The 27,888-nt window shown below is 40.0% G+C and overlaps 1 protein-coding gene across 4 annotated transcripts in view; it reads right to left on the bottom strand.

Moving 5' to 3' along the window:
• The window catches only part of fermt2 (FERM domain containing kindlin 2), a 49,434-nt gene extending 26,395 nt beyond the window's left edge, over positions 1 to 23,039 (bottom strand). For all 4 annotated transcript variants that reach the window (XM_058090356.2, XM_058090358.2, XM_058090360.2 and 1 more), the window contains exons 1-3: positions 22,692 to 23,039; positions 21,585 to 21,742; positions 3,883 to 4,116 (exon numbers count right to left, since the gene is read on the bottom strand). In XM_058090356.2, the coding sequence (XP_057946339.1) occupies positions 3,883 to 4,116; positions 21,585 to 21,741 (391 nt within the window). In that variant the 5' untranslated portion in view covers position 21,742; positions 22,692 to 23,039. The remainder of the gene's footprint in view (positions 1 to 3,882; positions 4,117 to 21,584; positions 21,743 to 22,691) is intronic.
• Positions 23,040 to 27,888: the final 4,849 nt, after the last annotated feature.

Here is a 27,888-nt window from a genome sequence, read left to right as displayed (position 1 = left end):
CAATATTCTTTACCTAACATCCAAAGCAAACATTGTATGATTCTAGTTACAATGTCTGGAGAAATACATTATGCATCAAAAGTTGTACCAAAACACTTGCAATGGAGTCAACAGCTATCACCGCCTACTAGTTAACACACTAGTGGTTATACTGCTGATATCATGGTAATGGTTCATTTCATTTGAACATGCATCAGATTACAATTGAGTGCATCCCATAATCAGTTCACAGTTCCACATGTCCAAAAGGAGTAGGAAGAAGCAAAGCTTATTAAATCCTACCCCTCCATCTGGTACTTTTACAATCAGTAACTGTTACATTTGTTCACTTCCTGCTTTCCATAATACAGGTTTTTTAATAAAGGTTTTTACAATTTATTATTATTATTATTTTTTAAATGCACCTCATACCAAAGTACGAGGTGATATGACCATACAATGCCATAATGTGTACCATAGTAAGTGGTAGTGATATATATAGCACATCATGACTGGTTCAAGACTCTTCATCCTTGTATTTAGCAAACATCAACTGCTTGTATTGTTTCTTGAATTGGCTCATCGTTGTGCATTGTTTGAGGTCCTTACTCAATCCATTCCATAGTTTGATTCCACATACTCAAATGCTATGGCTAGCATACCGTAGTCCTAGCATAGAAGTGTTTCAAATGTAGTTCTCTTGTAGAGAAGTATTGGATGACATTTTTGGTAATTGGTTGTTTTTAGCCTTATGCATTATTTTAGCTGTTTGAAGATGAACTATATCAGCAAGTTGAAGTATTTGTGATTTTAGAAATAAGGAGTTAGTATGTTCTCTGTAGGCGGCATTATGAATTATCCTTACTGACCTTTTTTGCAGTACATTTAGCGAGTGACGATTGCTTTTATAGTTATTAGCCCATATTTCCACACAATAAGTAAGATACGGTAGAACCAGAGAGCAATAAAAAGTGTGGAGTGATTTCTGATTGAGAACAAATTTTGCTTTGTTCGATACTGAAATATTTTTGGCCACCTTATGTTGTATATTTGTAATATGAGGTTTCCAGCTCATATTTTCATCTATTGTGATCCCCAGAAATTTATTTTCGTTCACCCTCGTTCAACATTAACTCTAAACATGTGCTTGAGCATTCTATTTACAAAATGATTAATGTTACATGTCTACAATAAATGTAGTTGCTGTTTAGTGTTCTCATGAGTAGTACAAGAGTCTACTCATGACAGCCTCTTCCTTTAAGAAAGCTACAGTGCTTTCGACCATCTCCCAGGGTGTGTTAGCGGCACTTAGACTAAACTCTGATGTCAAGTACGGGGCCACAACACAACGGTGCTGCAGGCTCCAAATGCACAAGTTTGGGACCCCTGCATTAGCGGTACATTCCTTCGACTTGTCAGACCTCTTTGACACAGTGATTGTGCAAAACACAGCGCCGACAGTTGGGCAACGTTGACACCATGGAGTATGATGCACAATTTCTTATGTAGTCCTTCACATTTCCAAAGAAATGCGACCTGTTAATATGAACACGAAGCGTCTGGAGTGTGAGGCGCATACGCATTTCCGTGCGTTTACAGGAGTAGTTGCTGCAGTGTGTGCGCTAATGACGATACCATTGATTTTGCCAGGTTTTAAACATCCAAGGCCAGGTCCCAGCATTACAAAGTACCCTTAAACATACATGACATCCTGCCTCTGATTCTACCTCAGAATACATTAAATAGGAGCACCTTCTTCCATTTCAAAAGCAACGCAGACTAAAGGCAGCTTTTATAGGCAATGCAAAAGAGGCTTTTAGCCTTCACACAGCGAAGTTGTTGCATGAGGTGTTTAAGTAGAGCAACCTGACTCTTGTTGACTCTTAAGTGTTGGAGTGGGGGGGAGGAAAAGTCTCCTTTTGTGGCACTTTTGGGCTCCCAGGTCTAGTCATGTGTTAGTCACTTGTGAAGACTACATTTCGTGTGGTCGCTTACTCGCAGGAAGAGGTAAACAACCTCCTGCTGGCAAAGGGTTAAGTATTGAGCCGGGGGGTGGGGGGGGGGCGTTGTGGAGTGACTGAAGTCAGTCCAGGACGTCTAGAGAGGAGAAGCTGACGTCTGAATGACTCTTAATGGACAAATGGGTGAGGACACAATTGTAATTAGTGACGGATCTGTGGTTTATGTGGAGAGCTGTATTGTTGAAAGTCATGTTAAACCAAACATTACGGTTATAGTATGGAGAATTTAAATTCCAAAGATGGCTTCATCTGGTGATAATGTCTTGCTACTCATGGGCCACTTCCTAATGCAGCATGGAATGTAAAGCTACCAAATGTAAAAAGGTCAAACCAGGGGTGGAACTGAGCAATTTCACACATTAAAGCATAGCGAGTAACAGGCTGTGATGAACATGGGAGCTCTTCTAAAACTGGGAGTGTTTCTTCCATATTCCTACTCTCATGAATGGAAGTCCTGTTAAAAGACGTTGGCTGGTGATAACAATAATGTAGCTATAATATAAAAAAAAGCTGGAAGTGACGTTAGGTTTGGTTTATATTGTAGAAAAGGAGTTTGGTGCCAACTGAAAAAAAAAAAAAGGCACACTCACCCCTGAATTTGGCACTGAACCAATAACACACAGCCAAATCTCACAACAACTTGGTATGCAACAAGTCTGCCAAAAGAAATTTGTCTGAAATTTCCAAGCTAAAATAGAGGTATTCCTGAAACAAGTAGACACATTCCCAATCGGGGCGGCCCCAGCTAAAGCTACAGGCTTGTTTCTCCGTCCTTGCCAGTGCCTTCCGTAAAACAACCCCTCTGGATAGACGCAAAAATGTCTCTTTTCATGCCATCAGAAAATAATATGCTCCAGTCCTGCCAATTTGCCAAATTGACTGCTACCTGGAGAGGTCAGTAAAAATAGAAAGGCTGCCACATGATCCTGCCTGGTGAACCTGGCCCAATGACATGGACACAACAGGTGTGTCGTGACCCTGAATGATGGACAGATTTATAAGGGGGAAAAGCCCACTGGAGACAGTGACTTGAGGCCAAAGAAAAGTGGGCGTTAGCAGGTTAAGGGTATGTGAACTTTGACTCAGAGGCGTCAGAAGGGATAGCAGTGCTCAGGATGACGGATATCAATAGAATCTGTGCCCATGACCCTTGGAAGTGCTGCTGATTTTGATCATTCCGAACACAAAATGCAGCCATGGCCTTTCTAATGCAATTGCTCCTCCCACCAGTTACTAATGCAAACTCTGCGTAGATTAAATAATCAGAACAACTCCCGAGTAAACCGCAAATTCAAAGCCCATGCTATGCTTTCTGATGCACAAACGTGCAACATAGATGTCATATAATTAATGCAATCCTTCCTCCCAATAGTAGCCACTATTACCTAACATAAATAACCACAAAAAACCCACAATAAACTACAAATTCAAGTCAAACAGTATGATTGGCCATGCACCAGGACAAGCATGTAACATAGATGTTGTATGATGTCATATTAGCAATAATAATAATAATAATAATAATAATAATAATAATACACCTCCCTGCACAATAGTGAGTAAACTGAAAATAAACCACAAATCAGGAAGCATTGCCATGCAGGTCAGTCCACCTTGATAGAAGGTCTCCACTCTATGGTGTGTTTTTTGTATGATTTCTACTCGCTTGTTTTAAATCGGAGCCAAACTGATAATTTGTGTTGACTAAACATGAGAGCAAGACGAGATGGAGCCCCGGTTCCAAGGACGTGACTCCTGAGAAAACAGTGCACTACCAGTTGGAGGCGCCGAGTAAGGATGTTGGGTAAACATCACGGATTGCCAAGAAATTAAAAAAAGGAGAAGGATCTAAGAAGAGGGATTCTACCATGATTCCACTTACTGAACGTCTTGCAGATGTCGGAGACGGCCTTGAAGACGCGGTCGGAGAAGTTGACCTTGACCTTCATGTGCTTCATGTTAGGCAGCTGGAGGCGCAGGAGCTTGTGCTGCGGTGTGAAGAGGAGGCGGGCGTCGGCTTGGATGCCGTACTTGTCCAGTGTCCAGTGGGTTTTCAGCAGCCATGTCTTCTTCTTCTCCCACCACAGAGCATGGTCCGACCAGTCCTTCTTTACATCTGGAGATAAGAACATGATATTAGAATGCAAACATAGCAATCACAGCAGGAGTAATTCCTTTAAAGTAAGGTTGGGTGATATTTTTTTATATATCTGTGTACCGGTATATATTCTTCCAATAATAAGAAAATGACTTATAAACGTAAACAAGCCGAGTGGATGACTGTGCGCCACGGCGGCTATATAAGATTCTCATCGTGAGAAGGAACGTTTCTGTGGATGTAATCCTGGCACAAAATTATTATAAACACAAAATAATCCCCTCCTGACCTAAACAGGTTGAAATAGTGATAAACGGCGGCAAAAGTTGGCTGAATCTCCTCTTACAGAGCGTGAATAGAAGCTAGCAGGGGTTAGCTTGGTTTGCAAACATGTTTGGTTGTGCAATTGGTCCTTTAATACAGTGGCAGATGACGACGTGCAGGTTGTGAGTAAAAATAATATGAGAAGCAAATTTATTTCTGAACCCACCCCTTTTTAGGATAAGTACATGTTCTCCACGCACACAGAACACACTTTCGCAAAATAAGAACGCTGTTTGCCCCGTGTATGTGTACACAAAACAAGAGTGACTCCAAGAAACAATACAAGCAGTTGATGTTTGCTAAATACAAGGATGAAGAGTCTTGAACCAGTCATGATGTGCTATATATATCACTATATTGACACTTACTATGGTACCCATTATGTCATTGGATGGTCATATCACCTCCTACTTCGGTACGAGGTGCATTATTAAAAAAAAAAACTAACAAAAAAAAACCTTAAACGGTATTATTGCTCTCTGGTTCTACCATATCTTACTTATTGTCTGGAAATATGGGCTAATAACTATAAAAGCAATCTTCACTCACTAAATGTACTGCAAAAAAGGTCAGTAAGGATAATTCATAATGCCGCCTACACAGAACATATTTACTCCTTATTTCTAAAATCACAAATACTTAAACTTGCTGATATAGTTAATTTTCAAACAGCTAAAATAATGCATAAGGCTAAAAACAACCGAAAAATGTCATGCAATACTTCGACAAGATAGGAGAAATATGATCTCAGGGAAGAAGTACATTTGAAACACTTCTATGCTAGGACTACGTTATGCTAGCTAAATACAAGGATGAAGAGTCTTGAACCAGTCATGATATGCTATATATGTATATCACTATATTGACACTTACTATGGTACCCATTACGAGGTGCATTATTAAAAATAAAATAAAAAAAACCCTAAACTGTATGATGGAAAGCAGGAAGTGAACAAATGTAACAGTTACTGATTGTAAAAGTACCAGATGGAGGGTGCACTCAATTGTAATCTGATGCATGTTCAAATGAAATAAAACCATTACCATTACAAGACTCAGCCAAATAAACATTTTATATGATTTTATATTGTTATACTGTGATACATCCCAAAAATATGGTGATATATGCAAAGGTCTACAGTCCACAGACATCAGGGTGCAAAATGTCAACCAAATGTGTGTCCCCCCAGGGCAGAAGATCACATGTGGGGGTCTTCTGAAGAATATTTGTAAAGTCAAAGTGTCAGGGAGGAGAACAGTGGGTATGTGTCAGCTTGTGCGACACAGAGGGGCTATCGGGTTCATACCTGCCTCTTTGTTGCAAAGTCACACTCTGATCCCTGGAAAGCAGAGACAAGCCACCCAAAACCCCACATTGCTTCCAGGCTGTAATGACAGCATAGCGCTGTTCTCATTGTATGAGTACCTCTGGGATTTGGAGGCAACTCAAAGCAGCTGTTTGGCCAATCACCTCACTCTGGTTTCGATACCAGCAGCACGATGCGCTAAAGTTCTGTTTCAGATGTCAACCAAGGCTTTGAGTTTTAATGTACTTTGCTTCTAGTTGTGATGCCATTACTCCAGCTTTTTTTTTTTTGTTTAATGGCAGAGTGGTGTCTCATTTCCTCCACCCACGTCTTCTTTTAGACACTGTCCAGCCGATCCCTGCAGGTTTTTCTCCTCGCTCACTGAGTCACTGCTCAGACTCAGACATCAGTTTATTAAATCATCCTTTAATCAGTTTGTGTGCGATACTGTAGCTGCACCAGCAAGTGTGCTTTAAGGGCTCTTGAAGGTAAAATGTGTTGCAACGGCAGAAGGAATCAAAAGCAAAACAAACTTACAACAGGAAGACTTACTGTATTAGTGAGTGAAACAGAAGTAACAAATGAAAAACTTAACAGTAATTATATGGGCAATCAAGCAGACTACTTCATACCTACTAAAAGTTTTGCGCAATTTTTGGTCCGCAAGAGAGTTGACCGTCTTCAGAGGGGAAACAAACTCATTCAACAGGAATATATGTCTGAAAGCACCCTTCAATGTTTTCTTGCATCTCATAACGGTCCCACTTATTGCAATATCATCCAGGAAGCACCCAAAGACCCTGACGTATTTAAATGCAGTGTTCCATGGAGCTCAAGCCCAATGAGAATCAGACAGATGAGTTCATTGTCATTCAAGGCTGAACACATCGGATGAAATGTGGCACTGCATCTACGTGACTGCAGGAAAAGAACAAATGGGAAACCTCACTGCACAGCACTGCATGTTGTTTTCCACGGTAAATAGCAACGACTGACTCACTGCTCGTTCTGAAAGGAAAATATGACAGAGTCCTCTTGGAAGTGACTCAATGGCGATCTCTTTGGTGCCATGGTAACCTAAATCCTTACAAAAAAGGGGGCATCCATATGAACTGTTGACACCCTCCTTGAGATCCCATCTAAAGGATGAATGAAAAGGGATTAGAGCTTGGTGAACCGACAGATTGTTCTGCTCAGGATCAGGAAACAAGACCGCTGTGATGCCAGGCCGAGGAAGAGATTACACCGGTGATTAGGACTGGCAAGAAAGTTCAACAAGAGTGTGGCCACCAACCTTTCAATGTGGATGTCATTGCGGGGGCCCCCTTGCGCCTGTGTCAACTGCATTGATGGGGATCTTGGCGCGGGGGGAGGGGGGGCTTATTTGTGAAGCTGTTGGTTCCACACAGTTTACGGCGCAAACACTTGGTAGCAGAGTGAAAACATTCCAAAGCTTTCTTTTAAGGGGCCTTGTGTGCATTACTCTAGCGGCATGGGGTCTAACTGTCATCGCCACTTCCTGATTCCTCAGCTGTGCACATCTCCAGCTTGCGAGGTAGCATCGGAGAAACAGCTTTTGTAGCACGACTATAACTGGTGGTCAGAAGGAAAACATTTTTTTTTTTTCTTGAACAACTATGTGATTTCTGGCATCTGAGCATGCACTCAGTCCTTACCACAGACCAAATTCTATAGAAATGTTCTCATAGTAAGTATAGTAAGTCTACGTAAACCACAATGCTGACTGTGGAGACATGGCTGCACATCTCACTTATCCTTTATGTCAGGGGTCTCAAACCAACTGGAGCTAGGGTCTGGGCGAGACTTGGCCGCATCAGGTTTTCCAAAAAAAAAAAAAAAACGCATTTATTAAAAACAGAAAAATGAATAAACTTTGCTTTGGTTTCGATTTTCTACAATAAAAGCTCTGATAAAACATTCCACTGTTCTCAAATATCTAAATTTTTATTTTTCTGCACAAAATAAGATGAAAAATAAATAAACAAATCAAGAATAAAGAAAATCAATCAGTAATAAATTAATATAATAATAATAAAACGGCAAATAATAAAAACTTAAGAAACCACATATAGTTGGTGGGTAGACAAATTATTTTTTTCAGATTAAAATGAACAAAGCATTATTAGAGCCCTGTAGACATGACAAAACACGACTATAGTCACATTTATACTTTTTTTTATTTACAACATATTGCGCAACTGCAGGGTCTTGAGACACATGCTAACTCGCAAACTAGAGAGCTAGCGACCTAAACGGTAGCCTTCAAGTTATTTCCTTTAAACTTAAATAGCCAAAAACTTACCACTTCCACATGGATAGGGAGGATAACTATTAACAGTTATTTAACCTTTAACATGAACATTAATCAAACGTAATAATTTTTTCTGGGTACATGATACCATACAGCATCCATATCAAACTTGCGCAGGCCGCACTAACATTAACTAGTGTCCTGCGGGCCACATTTGGCCTGCGGGCCGCATGCTTGAGACCCCTGCTTTATGTGCTCACTTCTGACTGGTCCCCTAACCCCCCAAAAAGCTAACTGGACAAAACCTTCTTACCTCCTACGTTCCCATCAAGCCTTACTGGACAGGCTCTTTCGACAACGAGTAGGTAACTTAATCCACACAAAATGGGAGGGAGAGCGGGCATATCCCGGCTAAAAATACAGCCTGCCAAGCCTGACGTAATGCGGCAGCCTAAGTAATTGGGTGCATTAAATGTGGGCCCGCAATCCCATCGTGATGAGAGAGTGTGTGTGTGTGTGTACAAGGAGGACCTAGTACAAGACGAGAGAAGGGGAAGCAGAATGGCAAGGCGTTGCTTTATGACCTCTGCAGGACGTGAAAGATGATACAAAGATTGAATGCGCAAGCACTTGCTAAAGAGCTTGGTGTTCTTATTCATCCATTAACTACATTAGGTGTGTGTTTGTGTGGGTGTGCACACGCTTTAACAAGCTAAATTAATCCATAAATTCTGGTAAAGCGATTTATTTTTATTCAACACCATCACCATTGTTGCTGCTCTCAACCAGGATTGCTTCTTCTGCTTTGTACAGCGACCTCACTCAGATGCACCGATTATTAAAACGATATGGATTGATTTAGGTGTCCCATTACCAGCCCCTTTGGTTCCGCTTTGCATTCTATCCAAGTCAGAGTGTCTATGGCGTTTACGTTGAAAGATGCTGATGTTTGTGGAAGCTTGGGGGAGGGGACAAGAGGATGGACTGCTGGAAGGGGCACAGGCAATGAAGAATATATTGGAAAGGACAAAGAGAAAAAGAGAAATGAGGACGACCGGACAGAAGGGGATCAATAAGAGGAGTCATTAGGAAAATGAATGCTTTTTCTTTGGCTTTTTCCACCCCCAACACTCATTCCAAACAAAGCAGCCTCTGTAATATTTGACCATAGCCATACAGGCAGAGTGTTCGATGCAGCCACTGCACAGATGTACCTAATGTTGTGGCCTGTCGATCGACTACTGTTACCGCTGTCCGTGTACCTCCAACAACAAAATTATTATATTGTAAGTATTACACCTGTTTTATGATGACTTCATGGAAGAAGACAAAAATACATTTCAAGGAAAATAGTGCCAGTCCAGTGTGCACCCCACCTCTTGCCCAGCTGGGATAGGCTCCAGCATACCCTCACGACCCTAGTGAGGATAAGCGGCAGAAAAAATGGATGGACGGGTGGCTGGGAAATAGCACTTATGCTTATGCAAGCCTGCATACAAGCCTACGTACATTATGAAACAATTTTACCGAAAACATTAAATACAAACCGCAGGCGAGCTGAAGAAAACCTAATAAAATGGTGGCAGTGTGAGCAACCCAACACAAGCCGTTTTTAAATTTTGCAATTGCACAATTGCATCATGTGAGGCAGTCACTGTGTGTGGCTGGCCAATCACAATGCATGAAAAGTGAATACATAATGAGCATTTTCTTTAAACATGAATACAGATAATGATGAAATGTACTCGTTCCAAACTCGTATCCGGCATCCAGCTCGTCACTAGTAATTGGTTCCAGACTCCAGCGCAATAAGTGAATTTCCCCAAAGTAGGATTCAACATAAAATGGAATATGTTATGGCATGGAAAACCTGTTTACAATGTTCAACACGGTTTATCATTATTCGAGCCTTCTAGACATGAAATAAGACCCATATAGTCACCTTTACATTTGTATGTAATGATAAGATCTTGTGGCCTCCAATCATTATGACATTTTTTGTTTTTGCCTCTGTCTATCATAGCAGTGGGTTCGATTTTCAGCCAGGGTTGCATCAGGAAGGGCATCCGGTCAAAAGTATTAATGTGATGACAATGTGGTGACCCCTGACAGGGGAAAGCCGAAAGTGAAACAAACTCAGTGTAATCGCTATTTCATTGACAGTCACCTGAGTCCCGAAGCAAAACACAGGCCTCGTGACATCGACAGATAAGACTAGACAAAAGTTTCCAGCAACTTAGTGCTTGCACACACAAACAAACACGCACAATATAATATTTACATTCTTTTTTTTTTTTTTTAAAGATCCAGTGGCTTTGGAGGGTGGCGAAGCATAAGAGCCAAGTTCAAACTTTCAGCATTTTGAGCTGATAAAACCTTGACAATGGGTGTGGTTTCTATGGTGACTTTAGCTTGACGCGACAGGGGTAGTTGTGCGAGACTGGAGGCTTGTTTTCATACACAACACAGACACTCATATCTGCAGGTTTGTCGGCTTAATTGAGGCATAGAGTTCGTAACAAGGAACCAGCATAACACGGCAGTGTTGGGCCACATTGAAAACCTAATGTCAACAGCCTTTAGGTCTCCACTGCAAGATAGAATCAACACCAGATCATCAACATGGATACAGCAGCTCAGGTGAAGACAGTATCTGTGTTTCACAAATGCAAACACACAACAGGATAAGCGTGGCTGATGGAAGTGATACAAAAGCTGGGCTGAAAGCAGTGAAACTGGTTGTGAGTTATATTTTTTATTCCAGAACCAATACCATTAAAGCCAAAGTGATCTCCGTTCATGGCCTGCACCATGTATAACTAACTATAGGGTGCCAGAAAATGCTGCTTCCATAGGCAATAGAACCAGAAATGATAAAAGCAAGTTAATTAGGCTTGTGATGTGTGTCAGTAAGATCTCAGAAGGTCATGGTTAGAGTAGAAAGTGCCTAGGGACATTATGTTAATTAGCCATTGATTATATTGTTACTAGTGGCTCCCCATGGACGTAAGTCAGTCAGTCTAAAGTGACTACACGCATACCCCTTTTCTACTGCAGTAAACTGGTGCAGATTTAGTTCAGAACTGGAGCTGACCCAATGTTGGTCGTCAACAGGCTCTACACCAGATTCACTTTCAATTGTCCAGGGGAGGCGTGTCATTACATCACAGAGGTTAGGAAATGACATAAGGAAAAGCAGCGTGGGTCATGCAATTTAAATAATGTTTATTTTGTCAAACGTCTGGATGAAAAGCAATGACATTATTCATCTTTCGTCAGATTTTGACAAATAAAAGAAATACTTACAGCTATATTTATGTTATAGGATGAATGCTATGTCAGACTACAGTGTTTGTTCTTGAATGTTACCATAAAGTAGTGACTTCAGTGATTTCTATAGTTGGATTTTTTGTAGTTTGTATACAGTACAATCACACTTGGCTCTCATATTTACCAAAAATGGGTAAAAGAAGTTGAATCGGAGGTAACAGGTGGGTATTTACTTGGGGTAACACCTCCCTCACTTCATTATGCGATTCAATGGTTTAGGACTCAGCCCAGCAAGCTTTTGGAGCCTGATTTGAACCAAAAACTACGGCACCGGCTCAGCACCCCTGTGGAAACATAACAATGCAAAACCAAAGCGCTGAAAACCTATTCTGAACCAGCTCCAAAGCAGTCACAGTGGAAAAGGTGTAACACAATCCAGTAACAGTTGAATACAAGGCCTGTGCCTAAAACATTTGATTCCAAGCTCTCAGTGCTCGACAATAAGTGCCTCCAAATGAAAACTTTACAGCGAGTGCAACCATGACAGCGTCGATGCATTAGCCGCCAGATGGCTATTACAGTAAACTTTAGAGACGGATTGTTTGTGTCCATTTGTGTCATCATCCAAACAGGGCAAAGCAGTGGTAGTGCTTCCATCCACCCCGACACAGCTTTATACAATTAAGGACCCTGTGGAATTGATAACATTACCAAGAAACCCCGTGGACTCAGATCAATGGAGGAGAGATGCAATATTAATCTCTGCTATCCATCAGTGCATCCTGCCAGATGGTCCCCCAGGGGGGTTGCGACTGGGACATCCCACTGATGGTTCATAAGATGCATGTCCCTGCTTACAGACATACAGACGTCCCTCACTCTATCCTGGTTTTTCAAAAAAGAATTAATAAAGGATTGCTGTTTTGTTTTGACCATTATTGGCCTATTAGTAAAAAATAAATATTGAAACACAAGTCATATGTAGCTGCACAGTGACCTAGTGGTTAGCATGTTGACCACATAGTCAGGAGATTGGAATTGAATAATAGGAGCGTAAAAGTGATTATAGGGGTGTTATTTCATGTCTACAGGGCTCAAATAATGGTAAAAAAATGTATTTAGAAAGACAGGTTTTCTATGCTACAGCTATGAAAATATCCAGTTTATTAATACTGAATCCTACTGTGTGGAAATTCAATTATCGTTGTCGGGTCTGGAACCAATTAACCTCAATAAACATGGGACAACTATACTAGTGTAGTTTACCTCATTCTTGAAATCCAGAATTTGTTTAGGGGGAAAATTGTAACTGTATGCCTTGTGGTTTTGTTTAAACAAACAAATCCTTTTCATATAGGAAGTGGAAAAATATGGAAATCAATTAATTTTCAGTAATAGACATGGGGAAGAAGAAGGATTAAATATAATCTCTAAACTCTGCTTCTTCCTGCTCCTTTTCAGACATGTTAAATTGGGCCATGGTGACCATGGTGTTTTTTCATGTACCTTGTTACACATGTGTGAAAAAAATAAACATGCCATCCCTCATTTATCATGGTTAATTGGTTCGAGCCCCAACCACAAAAGGCGAATGTCCATTGCTTAAATGGACATTGTGCATCGTGTAAGTGGTGGTATAGTATGAGGAAGTCTAAATGGTGTGAAAAGCAGGTAACCAAAGATAAAGATAATCGAGGTATTCAAATTATCCGAATAATCAATAAACGGTAGCAATCAACCGAGCTAACGAGTTAGACATTTTATTTATTCCAAACTTAAGAATAGGCAAGAATAACGATGTTCAGACTGCAATGTGGTGAGGGATGACCGTAATTAGAGCATTAGTAGTTTCAATTTGTATTCACTGCAGGGAGTCATCGTGAAACGATATGCACTGTGTACATTCCGTGAGAAAAAACTTACTGAAGCTTATTAAATCACAGTCCGGTGAAAGGTTACGCCTTGGGCATTCTTATTGTGTACAATAAGAAAGAAATGAATGAAGTTTAACAATAAACATCATATCAGTTTACTGCATTGCGACTCAGGTGTGCAAGAACAATGTGGGGCTCTAAAATGTCCTTATACGAGATCTCTTTCATCACCAAACCCTAAAACGCCAAAGGAAAGGACAGCACAAGAGGCAGAGATTCTATGCGGAATATGTAAGATCACAGAAAAATAACTTTGAATCAACTGGAGTTGTTCATAGTCAGCATTTGAGCAGAGAACGGCAGAATCACTGACTGCAGCATCCTTGCAATTGGAACAGGAAAGCGCTGGACTGGGCAGGACCGCTATTTAGGCTAACTACTTCCTGTCACGCAGATGAGGGAGCAGGATGATCCCCGGGACACTTTTCAATTCATAAAGCCAGCAAGCAGGACGGAAACGAGGGAAACTGGACTGTGGTTTTAGTGATGTAAAGTGGTTCATGCTAGGTTTGAAAGGCTTCAGACTTGGCTTTCAAATAAAGCAATTAAAACTGCAAGACAAGAGCAGGATTTGCCAAAGTGTAGAAGGGAGAAGGTGTGTATAAAAAGCCCAGAGGAAGCTTGGCATCCTGTGCTAAATTACATCTGTTTCCTTACACAACCTGCACTCACATTGTCCAAAAAAGAAAAGAAAAATCACCATCTTGGCGTTGTTGAAGGGACACACAATTCAAGAGTTGACTCTTGAATCTACAGAATGCAGAAATGTCTCTCTACGCGAGTCCTGAAAAGGAAGACTAAAAGGGCGTGTGGATGGACAAAATAAACAGTTCCAGCCCCTGAGAAGGATCTGACCTGGAGTAGCTTGCAAGTATGTTGCCTTTTCGGGCAGTCAGAACCTGATTCAAGAGCTACTTTCTGTTTTTAGGTCCCTGACACAGTGGACCAAATGTTTTCACACGTGGGTGTCGATGCATACCTCTCATATGACCAAAAGTGTTCATGACCAAATCAGAAAGGTTTAAAAGCCCCCTTGGTACCTCTGGTAACAACCGCATGAACAGTCAGTCACACAAGGGCATTTGTGGTTCTATTTATGGAGCCTGTACCACAGCCTAGGTATCATACCAATATGGAATTTAAAAATCAAGATAGGCGATGCGGACACAAAACATTGCTACACGACCGCCTACCACTACATCCAAAATAGGCTTCCCATTGGCCAGGAAAACAAATGAAAACATTGTAATACTATGCGTGCCGTTGCACACAACGCTACAGGCATCAACGAGACTACAGTGCTATGTTCCACCACTTACGAAGGTTATGCTTTGGGAGGTCTAATAACATGTTATCCAAGGGGAGAGAGTCCAAGCATTCAAACTCCACAAAATATTTAATACCAGAGAAGGTGGAAAAAGAGAAAGGATGATCTAGTAATGGAGGGAGGATCGACTCCAAGGATAGGGTGGGGGCGGGTGAAGCAGGCAGCGGAGAATGCAGCAGTGACGGCAACGACAAGCAAACGACATGCCAGACCCTGGAAGTCATTTCCTGCTCCATGCAAAGACTTTTATGGAATTCTAGTAGCGTGAATCACGTCACAAACGGGACACAAAATAAGCACAGTGTGCCGTCCTCTCTCTGACCCCTCCCCATTGTTACTACGTCTCCCACTACATCGCCCACCCGATGCAAGACTGGGGTTGCAGCTAATATACACACAGCTGATATGACCAAGGGCAGTTCCAGTAGCAGAAGTAGATTTATTTACATAATGCTAGCATGCCATATAATTCAGCTGAGTATAGCAAACTACAAAATGCATGGTGGTAGTCATGAAAGCTGCAACAATGAATCGATGATTAATTGATTATGCAATTAATCGCCAACTATTTTGGTGTTCTTTCTTTTAATTTCAGCTTCTCAAATGACATTTTCTTTTGTTATCCATGAAAGCAGTACTACCATCTTCGTGCTTTCGCTAAAACAGGATTCACACACATCAGCTTTGAATTTGGAAAACAGTGATTGAAATATTTGCCTCTGCGGACCAAACCACAAGCTGCTCGTGTTTGTGGGCACATATAGACGAACTATTATTTACACTTGAATTCATACCTATGGAAAACTTGGAGTAGTCAATTAACCTAACATGCATTTATTTGGAATACCTCGAGAAAACCCATAGAAAACATGCAAACTCCACATACAGACGCCAGGCAGAGAATCAAACCCAGGTCTCCACTGTAACTACAGTAGCAATAAATGGCCACTCCACTCCAAGTAAGTTACTACCATAAATCCAATAAGGCTCCTGTTCACAAATGTTGTTTGTGCAATATTTGCTATTTGTTTCCCCGCCCAATGGCAGCGTTTACAGGCAGAGGCAGCACTTTCGGAAAACAATACCGAAGAACGGGCCAAATGATAGAAAGTGATGAAGAGATGAAAGCATTGCGAGGACTAGAGGGTAGTCAATCAACTGGCTTTAAATAAGCCTCTACTCAAGGGTTCACGGGTGGTGTGTGGGGGGCGGGTGGAGGGAAGCAGCGTTGATCAATAGCTAAGTGCCTTCCTGGCATTTGTCTATTTAATCCATTATCGAAGGCCATCTGAGTCTGCCATGGTGAGGCTCTATCGGAAGATTTGAATGACAGACGCAGGGGATGCAGCCATGTAATCACCGGGCGCACGTGCAAGCACACGTGCGTGAATAGTACAAACGCAAAAGACAGCTGATATTGTCAACACATCCGCTTGTGGCGATTGTGAACATGTACAGTCCAACACATGGGGCAATATTCAAACACGGTGTCATGTCTGATGGTTTAAAATGTTGTGTGATGCGATGATGTTTAAAAATAAAATACATGATGCCAGAAATCTGGTATCCATGTCACACATCCTACATATTCATAGTACAAGTATTCTAAGTGACAGATGATAAGCGACAATTCAGATCACATGCGAGATACAGGCTGTCAGTCGGAAGGAATGAGCGAACAGACATCATCAATGGAGGCAAATGATGGTAAGGACACTAACATGATCCAAGAGGGCAGCAAGAAAGTGGGGTGCTGCAACAAAGTGGAGACTGTGGAGTAGAATACTGCAACATACAGAGCTGAGAATGATAGCGTGTGTGTTTATTTGCAATGGTAATGGTTTAATTTCATTTGAACATGCATCAGATTACAATTGAGTGCATCCCATAATCAGTTCCCAGTTCCACATGTCCAAAAGGAGTAGGAAGAAGCAAAGCTTATTAAATCCTACCCCTCCATCTGGTACTTTTACAATCACTAACTGTTACATTTGTTCACTTCCTGTTTTCCATAATACAGTTTAAGGTTGTTGTTTTGTTTTTTTTTATAATATACCTCATACCGAAGTAGGAGGTGATATGAGCATCCAATGCCATAATGGGTACCATAGTAAGTGTCAATATAGTGATATATATAGCACATCATGACTGGTTCAAGACTCTTCATCCTTGTATTTAGCAAACATCAACTGCTTGTATTGTTTCTTGAATTGGCTCATCGTTGTGCATTGTTTGAGGTCCTTACTCAATCCATTCCATAGTTTGATTCCACATACTGAAATGCTATGGCTAGCATAACGTAGTCCTAGCATAGAAGTGTTTCAAATGTAGTCTTGTAGAGAAGTATTGGATGACATTTTTAGCTAATTGGTTGTTTTTAGCCTTATACATTATTGTAGCTGTTTGAAGATTAACTACATAAGCAAGTTTAAGTATTTGTGATTTTAGAAATAAGGAGTTAGTATGTTCTCTGTAGGCGGCATTATGAATTATCCTTACTGACCTTTTTTGCAGTACATTTAGCGAGTGAAGATTGCTTTTATATTCTAGTCAGCTCTCCTCAAATGTTACAATCTGCTCGAGTAACCAGCAGTGGATTGCATCATCAATCTCGGGATGCTTAGAATACTCTTAGTACCTGGTTTTACTAATGAAAATGCATAAAAAGCAAGTAGACATGAGTAGAGACAGCAGATATATGGTATTAAACCAAGGTTAAAGGCTATTGTAAACCAATACATTTTGTGAACTAATACTAGTACTAGAACGTTCTAATCAAAACCTGAAAAAATAAGTCCAGAGTCTTTGATGCTTTACTATTTTTTTAACCCTGTGTGGTAAGCATTAGCCGGCAGGAGGTGACCACGAGGGGGGTAAAGCCATGTTGTGGACAGGTTAATGATTAAAATGCAAAATGACCTGTGGCCCGAGGGCAGCAGGGAGGTGGCAGTGACATAAAACGAGCCCACATTCTTTGACAAGAGACACAATGGGACACTTTCACCAGTGCAATTTAATACCACTGCCACCTTTGCCAAGTCAGGCCATGACAGGCTTGTGACATTATGACAATTTGCATCTGATGCTTACTCTAGTCCGAATCAGTCGCAGGGTTCTATGAATTCTGTAGAACAAAGTCGCAGAAATGACCAATAAAAACTGAATTTACTGTTAAACGCAAAACCTCGCAGAAATTGACATAATGCGAATGAAATAATGCCATTGTGAGGAAAAAGGTTGTGGAGATTTATTTCCCCAGTGGAATCAGTTCACAAACACTAACCCTGCCCTCCCCGAAGTAAACGTGTCAAACACCCCCCCCGTAACACCGGCGAAAGTTGTCAAGAAAACTGTGAAAGTCGCCTCGTACGGAGTGTCAGTGGTAGTCGACTGGGTTAGCTTAGTTTTGCTTAGTTTTCTTCTTTTGTTGTTTTGTCTTATGTAAGATTCTGTGATTATAAGTGTGGAAAAAAAAAACAAACAAACAAAAAAAAAAACTTATTGAATTGGTAACTGCTATGGCGTGGAGAAGGGGTAGGATTTAATAAGCTTTGCTTCTTCCTGCTCCTTTTCAGACATGTGTAGTAATGAGGTGTTGTGTGTATGCATGTATGTGTATGTGTATATATGTATATATGTATGTATGTATATATTTGTGTATGTATATATATATATATATATATATATATATATATATAAATAGATATTGTAAGTGCATATGTGAGAAAGAATAATGTAACATAGTATTCATGTCTGAAATAAATTAAGAAGACAAAGACAGAGCATGCTATTACTGCTGTGCTGTGTTGGGTCACACGGGAGGCACATTTATTCTTGCATACGGCTCATTTTAACCGTCACCAAACATTCACAACTTTGCATTTGGAATTGTGACTCAGTGATCAGTGACCGTGTCTTACTGAACTACAAAAACAGGTTAAGAATTTTATAGCAATGTGTGCAGAGGCTGGCATCCTCCTATTAAAAAAGCTGGCGAAGCTACATCTGTTTCTGAAATACTTGCCAAAATTGTTGAATGATGTATTGCATAAATAAATGAAAGGCTTTGTGTATCTAATTGGACATTTATTCACCAACCAAAAATCAATGCAAAAGGTAAATAATTGAAAATGTAAATTGGAATTTGGGCCAGAGAGTAGCAAACAAATCCAAGCGAACCACATTGTGTCACAACAAAAACCATGTGAGATACTATATCTTATTTTACTGTTCAGGAGCAGGCCTAAGAATGCAAACAGTAAGATGAAGGTTTCATCTATGGCAGGGGTCTCAAACTCAATTAACCTGGGCGCCACCGGAGCTAGGTTCTGGGTGAAGCCGGGCCGCATCAGGTTTTCCAAAAAAACCCAAAATGCATTTATTAAAAAAAAAATCAATAAAAAAAAAACTATCTTCAATGCTTTTGCTTCTGCTATACCCTACACTTTTTGAGTACTTTGGTTCCGGTTTTCCACACCAAAATATCTGATAAAACATTCCACTGTTCTCAAATATCTTAATATTTTTTTTCTATACACAAAATAAGATAATAAAAAAAAATAAATTAAGAATAAAGACAATAAATAAATCAATCAGTAATAAATAAGTAAAATAATAAAACAGCAAATAAGAAAAATGTTAGACACCACATACAGTTGGTAGAGAAATAATTTTTTTCAGATTCAAATGTACAGTATTAACAGTTATTTAACCTTTAACATGAACATTAATGAAACTTAATAATTTGACCCAATTAGCAAGTTAGCATCGTACTCAGTTCCATCTGGGAGCAGCGTGGTAACTTTAACAACATGTTTGATGAGATGCTTTATCTTGACGTGTATTTTCCCTTTTATTCCAAATCATTTCCTGCATTTATTTGTACCCAGCGTCATAAGCCTTTAGCTTCATTGCTAATCCAAAGCAAAACAGGGCGGGGTAACAGGGTAGGGTAACAGTATGGGCGGGGCAAAATCATGTTAATTGTGTCCGGTGTGCACACAGCTTTAAGCTGTCATTTCAACATTAAACTTTGGTATCAAGGTGGGGGCCTCAAACTAGCGTCTCGCAGGCCGCGAGTTTGAGACCCCTGATCTATGGGCTACTGCACCCACATATATGCTACGGGTAATGCCACAACTTCATGTTTAACAGTAGTTGCCAGTCACCATTATGCAGTTTGTTTGCTAGCTGAGTCGGAAGCACTCAGTCTTTCAGTCACAAATGAAAGCTTGAGACCTGAACCGAGTGCTTGGATGCTAAGAAACCTGGAGGGGTCCATCTTTCTACACAAGCTAAAGTCCTTCACTGGATAAGGATGTGTCTTGAGAGGAGCGCTGAATGCAACATTGCACTTGTCGAGCCCAGATGCTCCACAGCAATAGAAAAGAACACAGCAAACAAAGGCCTCAATTATGAGGTGCTCGAACAGGAGAGCTAAAAACGGGAACTGTTTCAGAGCGCTGCAGGAATGTCGAGCATCCGAGCAGCCATCGACACACGACGCACTGTCACTCCACTCCACACCCACCCAAAAGCAAAAAAAATAGATCTTTTCTCTGTGGCCCTCGTGAAACAAGGCAGTGTTCAAGTGGCTGAAACAGAGGACTCTTATGCAGGGTTGTAGGCCAAATTTGTCAGGTTGCAGAACAGTGAATGTGGTTCTTTTCTTAGTGCACAGATCTTAGTGAACCATTCTGCCCATCATCCACAATCCTCATTTGAGACATTAACCTTTGCCAAAACACACCGACTAGCTCCTAGCCGGCTAGCCATTAGCTTCACGACATTTTCGCCCGCAGCATGTCAGTATTTCTGGTTATCATGACTGTATCTGTACATGGTTCTAGCATGTACGTATATAAAACCATAAAACAGGGGCCCTAAACTAAGGCGGACACGGTCCGCTTCCACATGTGAGCTGGCCCCCTCACCAATACGCTACCAGAGATACGCGTATCCATCCACCACGCATAATTATTTCTTACAAATTTACATTTAATCCACCTTTTCCCCTGTCAATATAGTGATATATATAGCACATCATGACTGGTTCAAGACTCTTCATCCTTGTATTTAGCAAACATCAACTGCTTGTATTGTTTCTTGAATTGGCTCATTGTTGTGCATTGTTTGAGGTCCTTACTCAATCCATTCCATAGTTTGATTCCACATACTGAAATGCTATGGCTAGCATAACGTAGTCTTAGCATAGAAGTGTTTCAAATTCAGTTCTTCCCTGAGATCAGCAAGTATATCAGCAAGTTGAAGTATTTGTGATTTTAGAAATAAGGAGTTAGTATGTTCTCTGTAGGCGGCATTATGAATTATCCTTACTGACCTTTTTTGCAGTACATTTAGCGAGTGAAGATTGCTTTTATAGTTATTACCCCATATTTCCACGTCTCATTCTCATTCATTTGTGTCATTCTAGTCAGCTCTCCTCAAATGTTACAATCTGCTCGACCATTGAGTAACCAGCAGTGGATTGCATCATCAATCTCGGGATGCTTAGAATACTAAGAGTACCTGGTTTTTACTAATGAAAATGCATAAAAAGCAAGAGTAGAGACAGCAGATATATGGCATTAAACCAAGGTTAAAGGCTATTGTAAACCAATACATTTTGTGAACTAATGCTAGTACTAGAACGTTCTAACTAAGGCCCAGGGGCCGGACACGGTCCACTTCCACATGTGAGCCGGCCCCCTCACCAATACGCTACCAGAGATACGCGTAATTATTTCTTAAAAATTGACATTTAATCCACCTTTTCCCCCCCCCACATATTCATTTTTTACATTTAAGAGAAATAAAATGCCCTTTCCCACACAGAAACCTCAAAAATCACATCACAGCCGTACCACTAAAACAGTCAGTGCCTTTTCCACAGGAAAAATGTTTCTGCACACAACTGTGACTTGCTCTTTCTGGAGAGGTCTCGGCATACTCTTTCCTCTGTGACCAACTCTACAGCCGGGTCAAGTTCTTCCCTGGATTCCAATTCTGACGCAGAAAAAAAAAAGCCAGCTTTTACAGTCATGCGTGCTCACCTAGTTTCTCCACGAGCTTGAGCATGACACCGCCTATGTGGATCTCCCCGGTGACCCTGAGCGACACGTCCCTGTGTAGATCGGTGACGTGCATCTTCAGCTCCCACGTCCCGTCGGCGTAGCAGCCGTCGGGCATCCGTATCCCATCCAGCGCCATCCTGTGAAAAAAAACACACATGCCGGCTCTAATGACTGATCACTACAGTGCATCTTGGTTACCATCTAAATCAGTCCTGTTACACAGATGATCCTTGAACCCTGTATAAAACAGCAGAGTTCCTGTCATATAGCAGATCTTTGACTAGCATTTTGGCCGTAGTTCTTGTCATAGAGTCTGAAATTTGCACCCCAATAAAATATGGCACTGCGACCCATTCTGGGTCTGGAATTCCAGCTTGTGGAACCCGACAACACCAGACCTACATTGTACCAGACATCCATATACATGAGATGAAAGTATACTAGACACACTAGCAATAGCTCCCCAGTATGGATATTTAGTTACTTTAGTTTATGAAAGCTGTCATTAATCAGACAGCACAGTATTAGCATAACACGTCACCCATATACAGTATATTCTCAATGTTAAGTTGGTACTAACAAAACTAACAACAAAAATTACAAAACAACAAAAATGGAACAATATGAGGAATACGGCGAAAAAGAAAAAAGGAAAATCGTATTAAATGTGTCAAGCTGTCACTTTGTATGTTGAGACTGCCCGGAGGGAACCGGAGTCGGCGGGCTTCACTTGACAAAAACATGGCCGAAAAAGGGGTGTCGTGTCTCGGGTAAAAAAAAACAAGCTCGGTGGGGACATTTAGGGCTGTGTTACCTGCAGAGGTCTACTTTCACCTGTTGGAAAATAACGGTCTCTCACACATAGAGAGTGGGAGAGACACACAAACCAGACAGGCTCATTATGTAAGCACAGTTCTTGCCCCTCATGCGTACTCCTTTTAAAGTAAAAAATTCGAAGTATGTTCTTAAAAGCAAACAAAACGGCTTTAAAAAGACTGTAAAAGTTCTGTGCTAGCTGCTAAGAGAGCAGCACAGCTAGCACTTTATTTAAAGTGTTTTCTTTAACAAATAAACGCGAACACTCACCTTCACAAACGACACCAAAAGATCCACTTAAACTTTCGACGACACGAATAAAAGCAAAAATCTTCTTTATATCATGTAGGAAACTGTTTATTTTGAAGGTGTGGTGTAAAAAAAAAGAGAGCAACTCGCCGAAGAAGTGGAGTATCCCAAGCAGTTTTGCAGCAGGCTTCGTCTTAATGGAGTCCAGCCGTCCCCTCTTCCTCCCTCCCTCCCTCTTCCTCGCTCCCCCTCTCTCTTTCCAGCACAGAATCACGTCACTGCTCCAATCCCATTTTCCCTTTCCGACAGGAGGCAGCTTCCCAAGCCATGGTCGCCTACTGGTGGTCACCCTTCGTGTATCACACCTCGTGTATGTGAACGTAAACATGCCAATAAAGTTCCATTCAAACTACACTTTAACAGGTGTTTCAAGTCCATGTGATTGTATCGTAAGCAGTGCAATAAAGTTCCATTCAAACTGCACTAGAACAGATACAGTGGTTGCCCCATTCCGAATGTGATAATAACAGTAATACAAATTTGGCTTTAGTTTTTTATTTTATTTGTATTCAGGAATGAATGATGACTAATACAAAATAAAATTATTTGATAAAAATTGGACTTTTTTATTTTATGTTTAACAACTAATGAATGATAGTGAATAAAACTGTTTAAAAAGTCACATTTATTTTTTTATCATGAGAAGTAGAACACAAGTTTCACTTCTCACAACAATTACGGTGCATTCAAGGATGGCCCAACAAAGTGCGAAATCTCAAAATAAAATTATTTGATAATTATTTAATTATTTCATGATAAAATTTGACTTTTTCATTTTATGTTTAGCAACTAATGAATGATAATGAATAAAACACAGTTAAAAAAGTCACATTTATTTTTTTATCATGAGAAGTAGAACACAAGTTTTACTTCTCACAGCAATTACGGTGCATTCAAGGATGGCCCAACAAATCTCAAAACTTGACAGAAACAAATGTGGGCTTTGTTTTAACAGTGGTACATGCATGATGTACATTTGACCTGTATTATCAGTTCTTTATGAATTATTACCAATTTAGGGTGAATGATATGATTTCTGATTTTTTAAATCTGGCTATTTTCAGCGCCTATTAGCAGTGGTACATGTATGCAAGTACATTTCATCTGCATTATTGTATTTATTATTTGTTTGTTTATTAATTACATATTATTTTTCATATTTCTAAATTAATACAGATTTTGTGTGAATGATGAATAATAACCTATTTTCTGAGAGAAAACTATACATTTTTGACCAAAAATCAGCAAATTTGTGGCTGTTCACTGTATTACATCTATGTGATTGTAAACGGTACAATAAAGTTACACTTCAAAATACACAATAACAGGTGTATCACATCTTAACTACATTATTACAGTAATTGTAAGTGGTAAGATCAATCAAAATATCGAAAAGTCAGTATCAACGTGTGATGAAAATAATATTTTTCAGTTCTTTTAAAAGTATTTTTACAAATATCAGTCTTGTCGAAGTATCGTCTAATTTGCATAACTGGCTATGATACACCTGGATGCATTTTTTATGGAATCTGTGCGAGACAATAGTGAGAAAAAAAGATGAAAAGTAAATATGTTTACAAATACAATTGAAGTTTTTTTGTGTTCTTTTTGATGGTATTGTCTACCATCAAAAGCATGAGGGAGTTGCTACTCCCTCATGCTACGTCTTCTTATTCTCTGTCAGACCTGGTGCATAAGAAGCAGAGTTACGATGACATCTACCATCACGAGTTGGAATCACAAGCTCCTTTGATAGAAAGTCCTATTATAATGGGTTTATATACTGTGTATATAAGTGCAGGGTCTCAACTTGCACCGTATTTCATCATTTGTATTAAATCTTTATATGAAGTGAGTACAACTGCTGGCAAGTACACACCGAGAGCTTACATCGTCCACCCACCGCCATGAATCATCAAGCCTTTCTGGCATCATGAACATCTCCAAAGCGGAATATCTCTGTCTGGCTGGGCCTTTTTGGCACTGCAGTCAGCATCAAAGCGATTTATGAGCAGCCCTGAACCCCCCCGCCCCCCTACCGCCACTACCCCAACATCTTCCTCGGTGTCTGGCTGCTGCCTTGTTGCCTTTTATAGGCCGTGTTTTAATTGCAGCGTAAACATTTGACTCAGCCAGATGTGAAGCTGAGTCGAGTGGGAGTGACGGGGAGCAGACCTGGAGGAGTCCGATGCAGAATAAAAGTCTCCATTGACTCGAGTCAACAATGTAGCAGAAGGGGGCAGTAAATGGAAACAGGAGAGAGGACATGCTTTCAACAGATTGGGGTAGCAGCAGCCCTTTTTTCTTGTTATTAACTATAGTTGACTGACCTCTCCTGGCCACATAGAGAACAGCAGGGTGTCATGAATTCTTTATGAGTTGGCCTCCTCTGAGAGCCTGCTGGCCCTTGCAGATGTTAGTAGACTACATTCAAAGTCACGATTACAAGGAGGCCCATTCATGATCTATAATTCTGCTTTGTTGCTCACATCAGGGATGGGTGGTGGGGGGGGGGGGGGGGGTGGGGGTGGAGAATTTACAATCTCATATATCAGAATTGAGCACAAATGGATCCTTTGTCCTCAAAAGTCAGGCTGGAAGTGAGCAAAGAATCCATCCTACGCATATGCATAAGCATTCATTCTTACATACAGCAGTATTTGGAGAAAAGTATTTTTCAGGTTTGGATTGTTTTCGAGTAAAATCGTCCACATGTGCTTGAAGAGCAGAAGCTGAGCTTGATTTTGACCAGTTTAACAAGAATATGTCATTTATCATTCACAAATTGCAGTGGCGCCTTGGTTAACATTCATTCATTCATTTTCTACCGCTTATCCTCACGAGGGTCGCGGAGGTGTTGGAGCCTATCCCAGTTGTCTTCGGGCGAGAGGCGGGATACACCCTGGACTAGTCGCCAACCAATCACAGGGCACATATAGACAAACAACCATTCACACTCACACACACAGTAGCCAATTAACCTATCATGTTTTTGGAATGTGGGAGGAAACCGGAGTACCCGGAAAAAAAACCCATGCATGCACGGGGAGAACATGCAAACTCCACACAGAGATGGCCGAGGGTGGGATTGAACTCTGGTCTCCTTGGTTAACATAATTAATCCATTCCAGAAGGTCTGACTCCATCCAAAATGTACTCTAACCAAAGCAAATTTTCTTCCAGACACCCAAAAATGTTAACATAAAACACATTTTACAGACCATATATATATATATATATATATACATACATACATACACACACATATATATGTACATATATATAGTATATATACATACATATATGTATATATATATATATAGTATATATACATACGTACATATATGTATGTATATATATATATATATACATATACATATATATATATATATATATATATATATATACATATACATATATATATATATATATATATATATAGTTTGACATGCAGAGAATGATGCAAAAATAAGTAGAAATGACAAATAAATGGACAACTGAACATTTAACATCACTTTGTACCCCAGGAGATGTGCATGCATGTACCAGTATACTGTGTACTTGTATACTGTGTACTCTAAAGTGTACTCTTTAAGCCTTGTTTTGCTGCAGTGCATCGTCTCTCTTTTGTGCAGCGAAGGTATTTTGTTTTATCTCCAGAAAGTTGATAAGTTGATATAAAAGACATAAATCACTATGCATTGCGCAATCACATGCAAGTATCACAAGATATTGTCTTTGGAGCGTGATCCAATAGCAGTGTAAACAAACAGTATGGTATTTTGGATGCTAAACACGTCGGGCAAATATCTCGGATGTTAACCAAAAACCACGCTAACCAGGGTGGACGTTAACCAAGATACAACTGAATTAAAAAAAGTAATATTTATTTTAATTTAAGCCACATATGCACCAAGCTTGTGTGGCTGAAATTGGTGAAAGTATTTCTTTCTTATCGTCTGCTAACTAAATTAATGAGCCAGTTTCTTGCTCCATGAGTATGAAAATGTACAATTATTTTTACCACTATAAGGATAAAAATGAGAAAATGCAAGGGTTTAATTGATAGTTTAAAAAAAATCCCAAATATTTAAATTTTCTTATTGAATAGTCTTTGTAAATGTTATTTTCACATTATATTTTTTCCCAAAAATAATTTTTTCAAACATTATGACATTGAAAGAATAATGTTTTTCTTTACTGTTTCAACTATATACTAATAAAATTGTATTATTTTTCCTCATATTGTAATTTTATTTTCCTCTTCAGAATTTGACTTTTTCCTTCTTATTTTCACTTTAATCTCGTAAAATTACAACTTTTTCCATTTGTGCTGTTTTTTCAATTTTCTTCTTGAGATTTCTTGTAATTATACTTTCATACAAACATAGTTTTCTCATAATATTAAGACTTTCACAAAAACGTCTTTATTCTATAATGTTTAAACTTTATGCTACAAAAACATTACTTGTTTTCTCTTTGATGTTATTCTTGTAAAAAAAATTTTTTGCATTTTCTAAGTTTCTTGTTGAAATTATACTTTAGAACAGGTGTGGGCAAACTACGACCCAGGGGCCACATCCGGTCCGCCAAGTGTTTGGATAAGGCCCGCCCGTTCTTTCCAAAGTATTTCATTTAAACTTAACATACAACCTGGCAACATGGCTTGAGCCAACCTTTTGATGGTTTAAGTAGCTGTTTTATCAATTTCGCTATTTGATGTGGTCTGCTGTTTACAAAGTGCTCCTGAAAAAAGGGCCACAAGCACATATTAGCAGATTGCGTGACACTTTTACGGATACAATAATTACAGGTGGACTGTTACGTGTAAAATATATAATCTGCCCCCCCCCCCCCATCAATTTTGTTAAATTTTGACCCCTTGAGTCAAAAAGTTTGCCCACGCCTGCTTTTGAATGTGCCGCGGATCAAAAAAAAAAAAAAAAAAAACAGCCCCCAGGCTGCACTTTGGACACCGCTGCTTTAAATGTATGCAAATGAGATTTGCAGAGTCGTCCAAAACAAGGAAAGCATTTAATGAAAGTAAATAAATACAGTAAGAGTGCTTTGGATGGAAGTTAGGGTCCATTACAGGCAAGTAGACACTTGAATGCACACCTCATTCACCTGATTGGGTCATGTTTAAGAAGGGAACCTA

The sequence above is a fragment of the Doryrhamphus excisus genome, linkage group LG14 (genome assembly GCF_037039965.1).
Source record: "Doryrhamphus excisus strain RoL-2023G ecotype Guam linkage group LG14, RoL_Dexc_Guam_v1.1, whole genome shotgun sequence".
NCBI lineage: Eukaryota > Metazoa > Chordata > Actinopteri > Syngnathiformes > Syngnathidae > Doryrhamphus > Doryrhamphus excisus.
The sequence above is the reverse complement of the archived record's forward strand: the minus strand, read 5'-3'. Positions and strand labels throughout refer to the sequence as shown.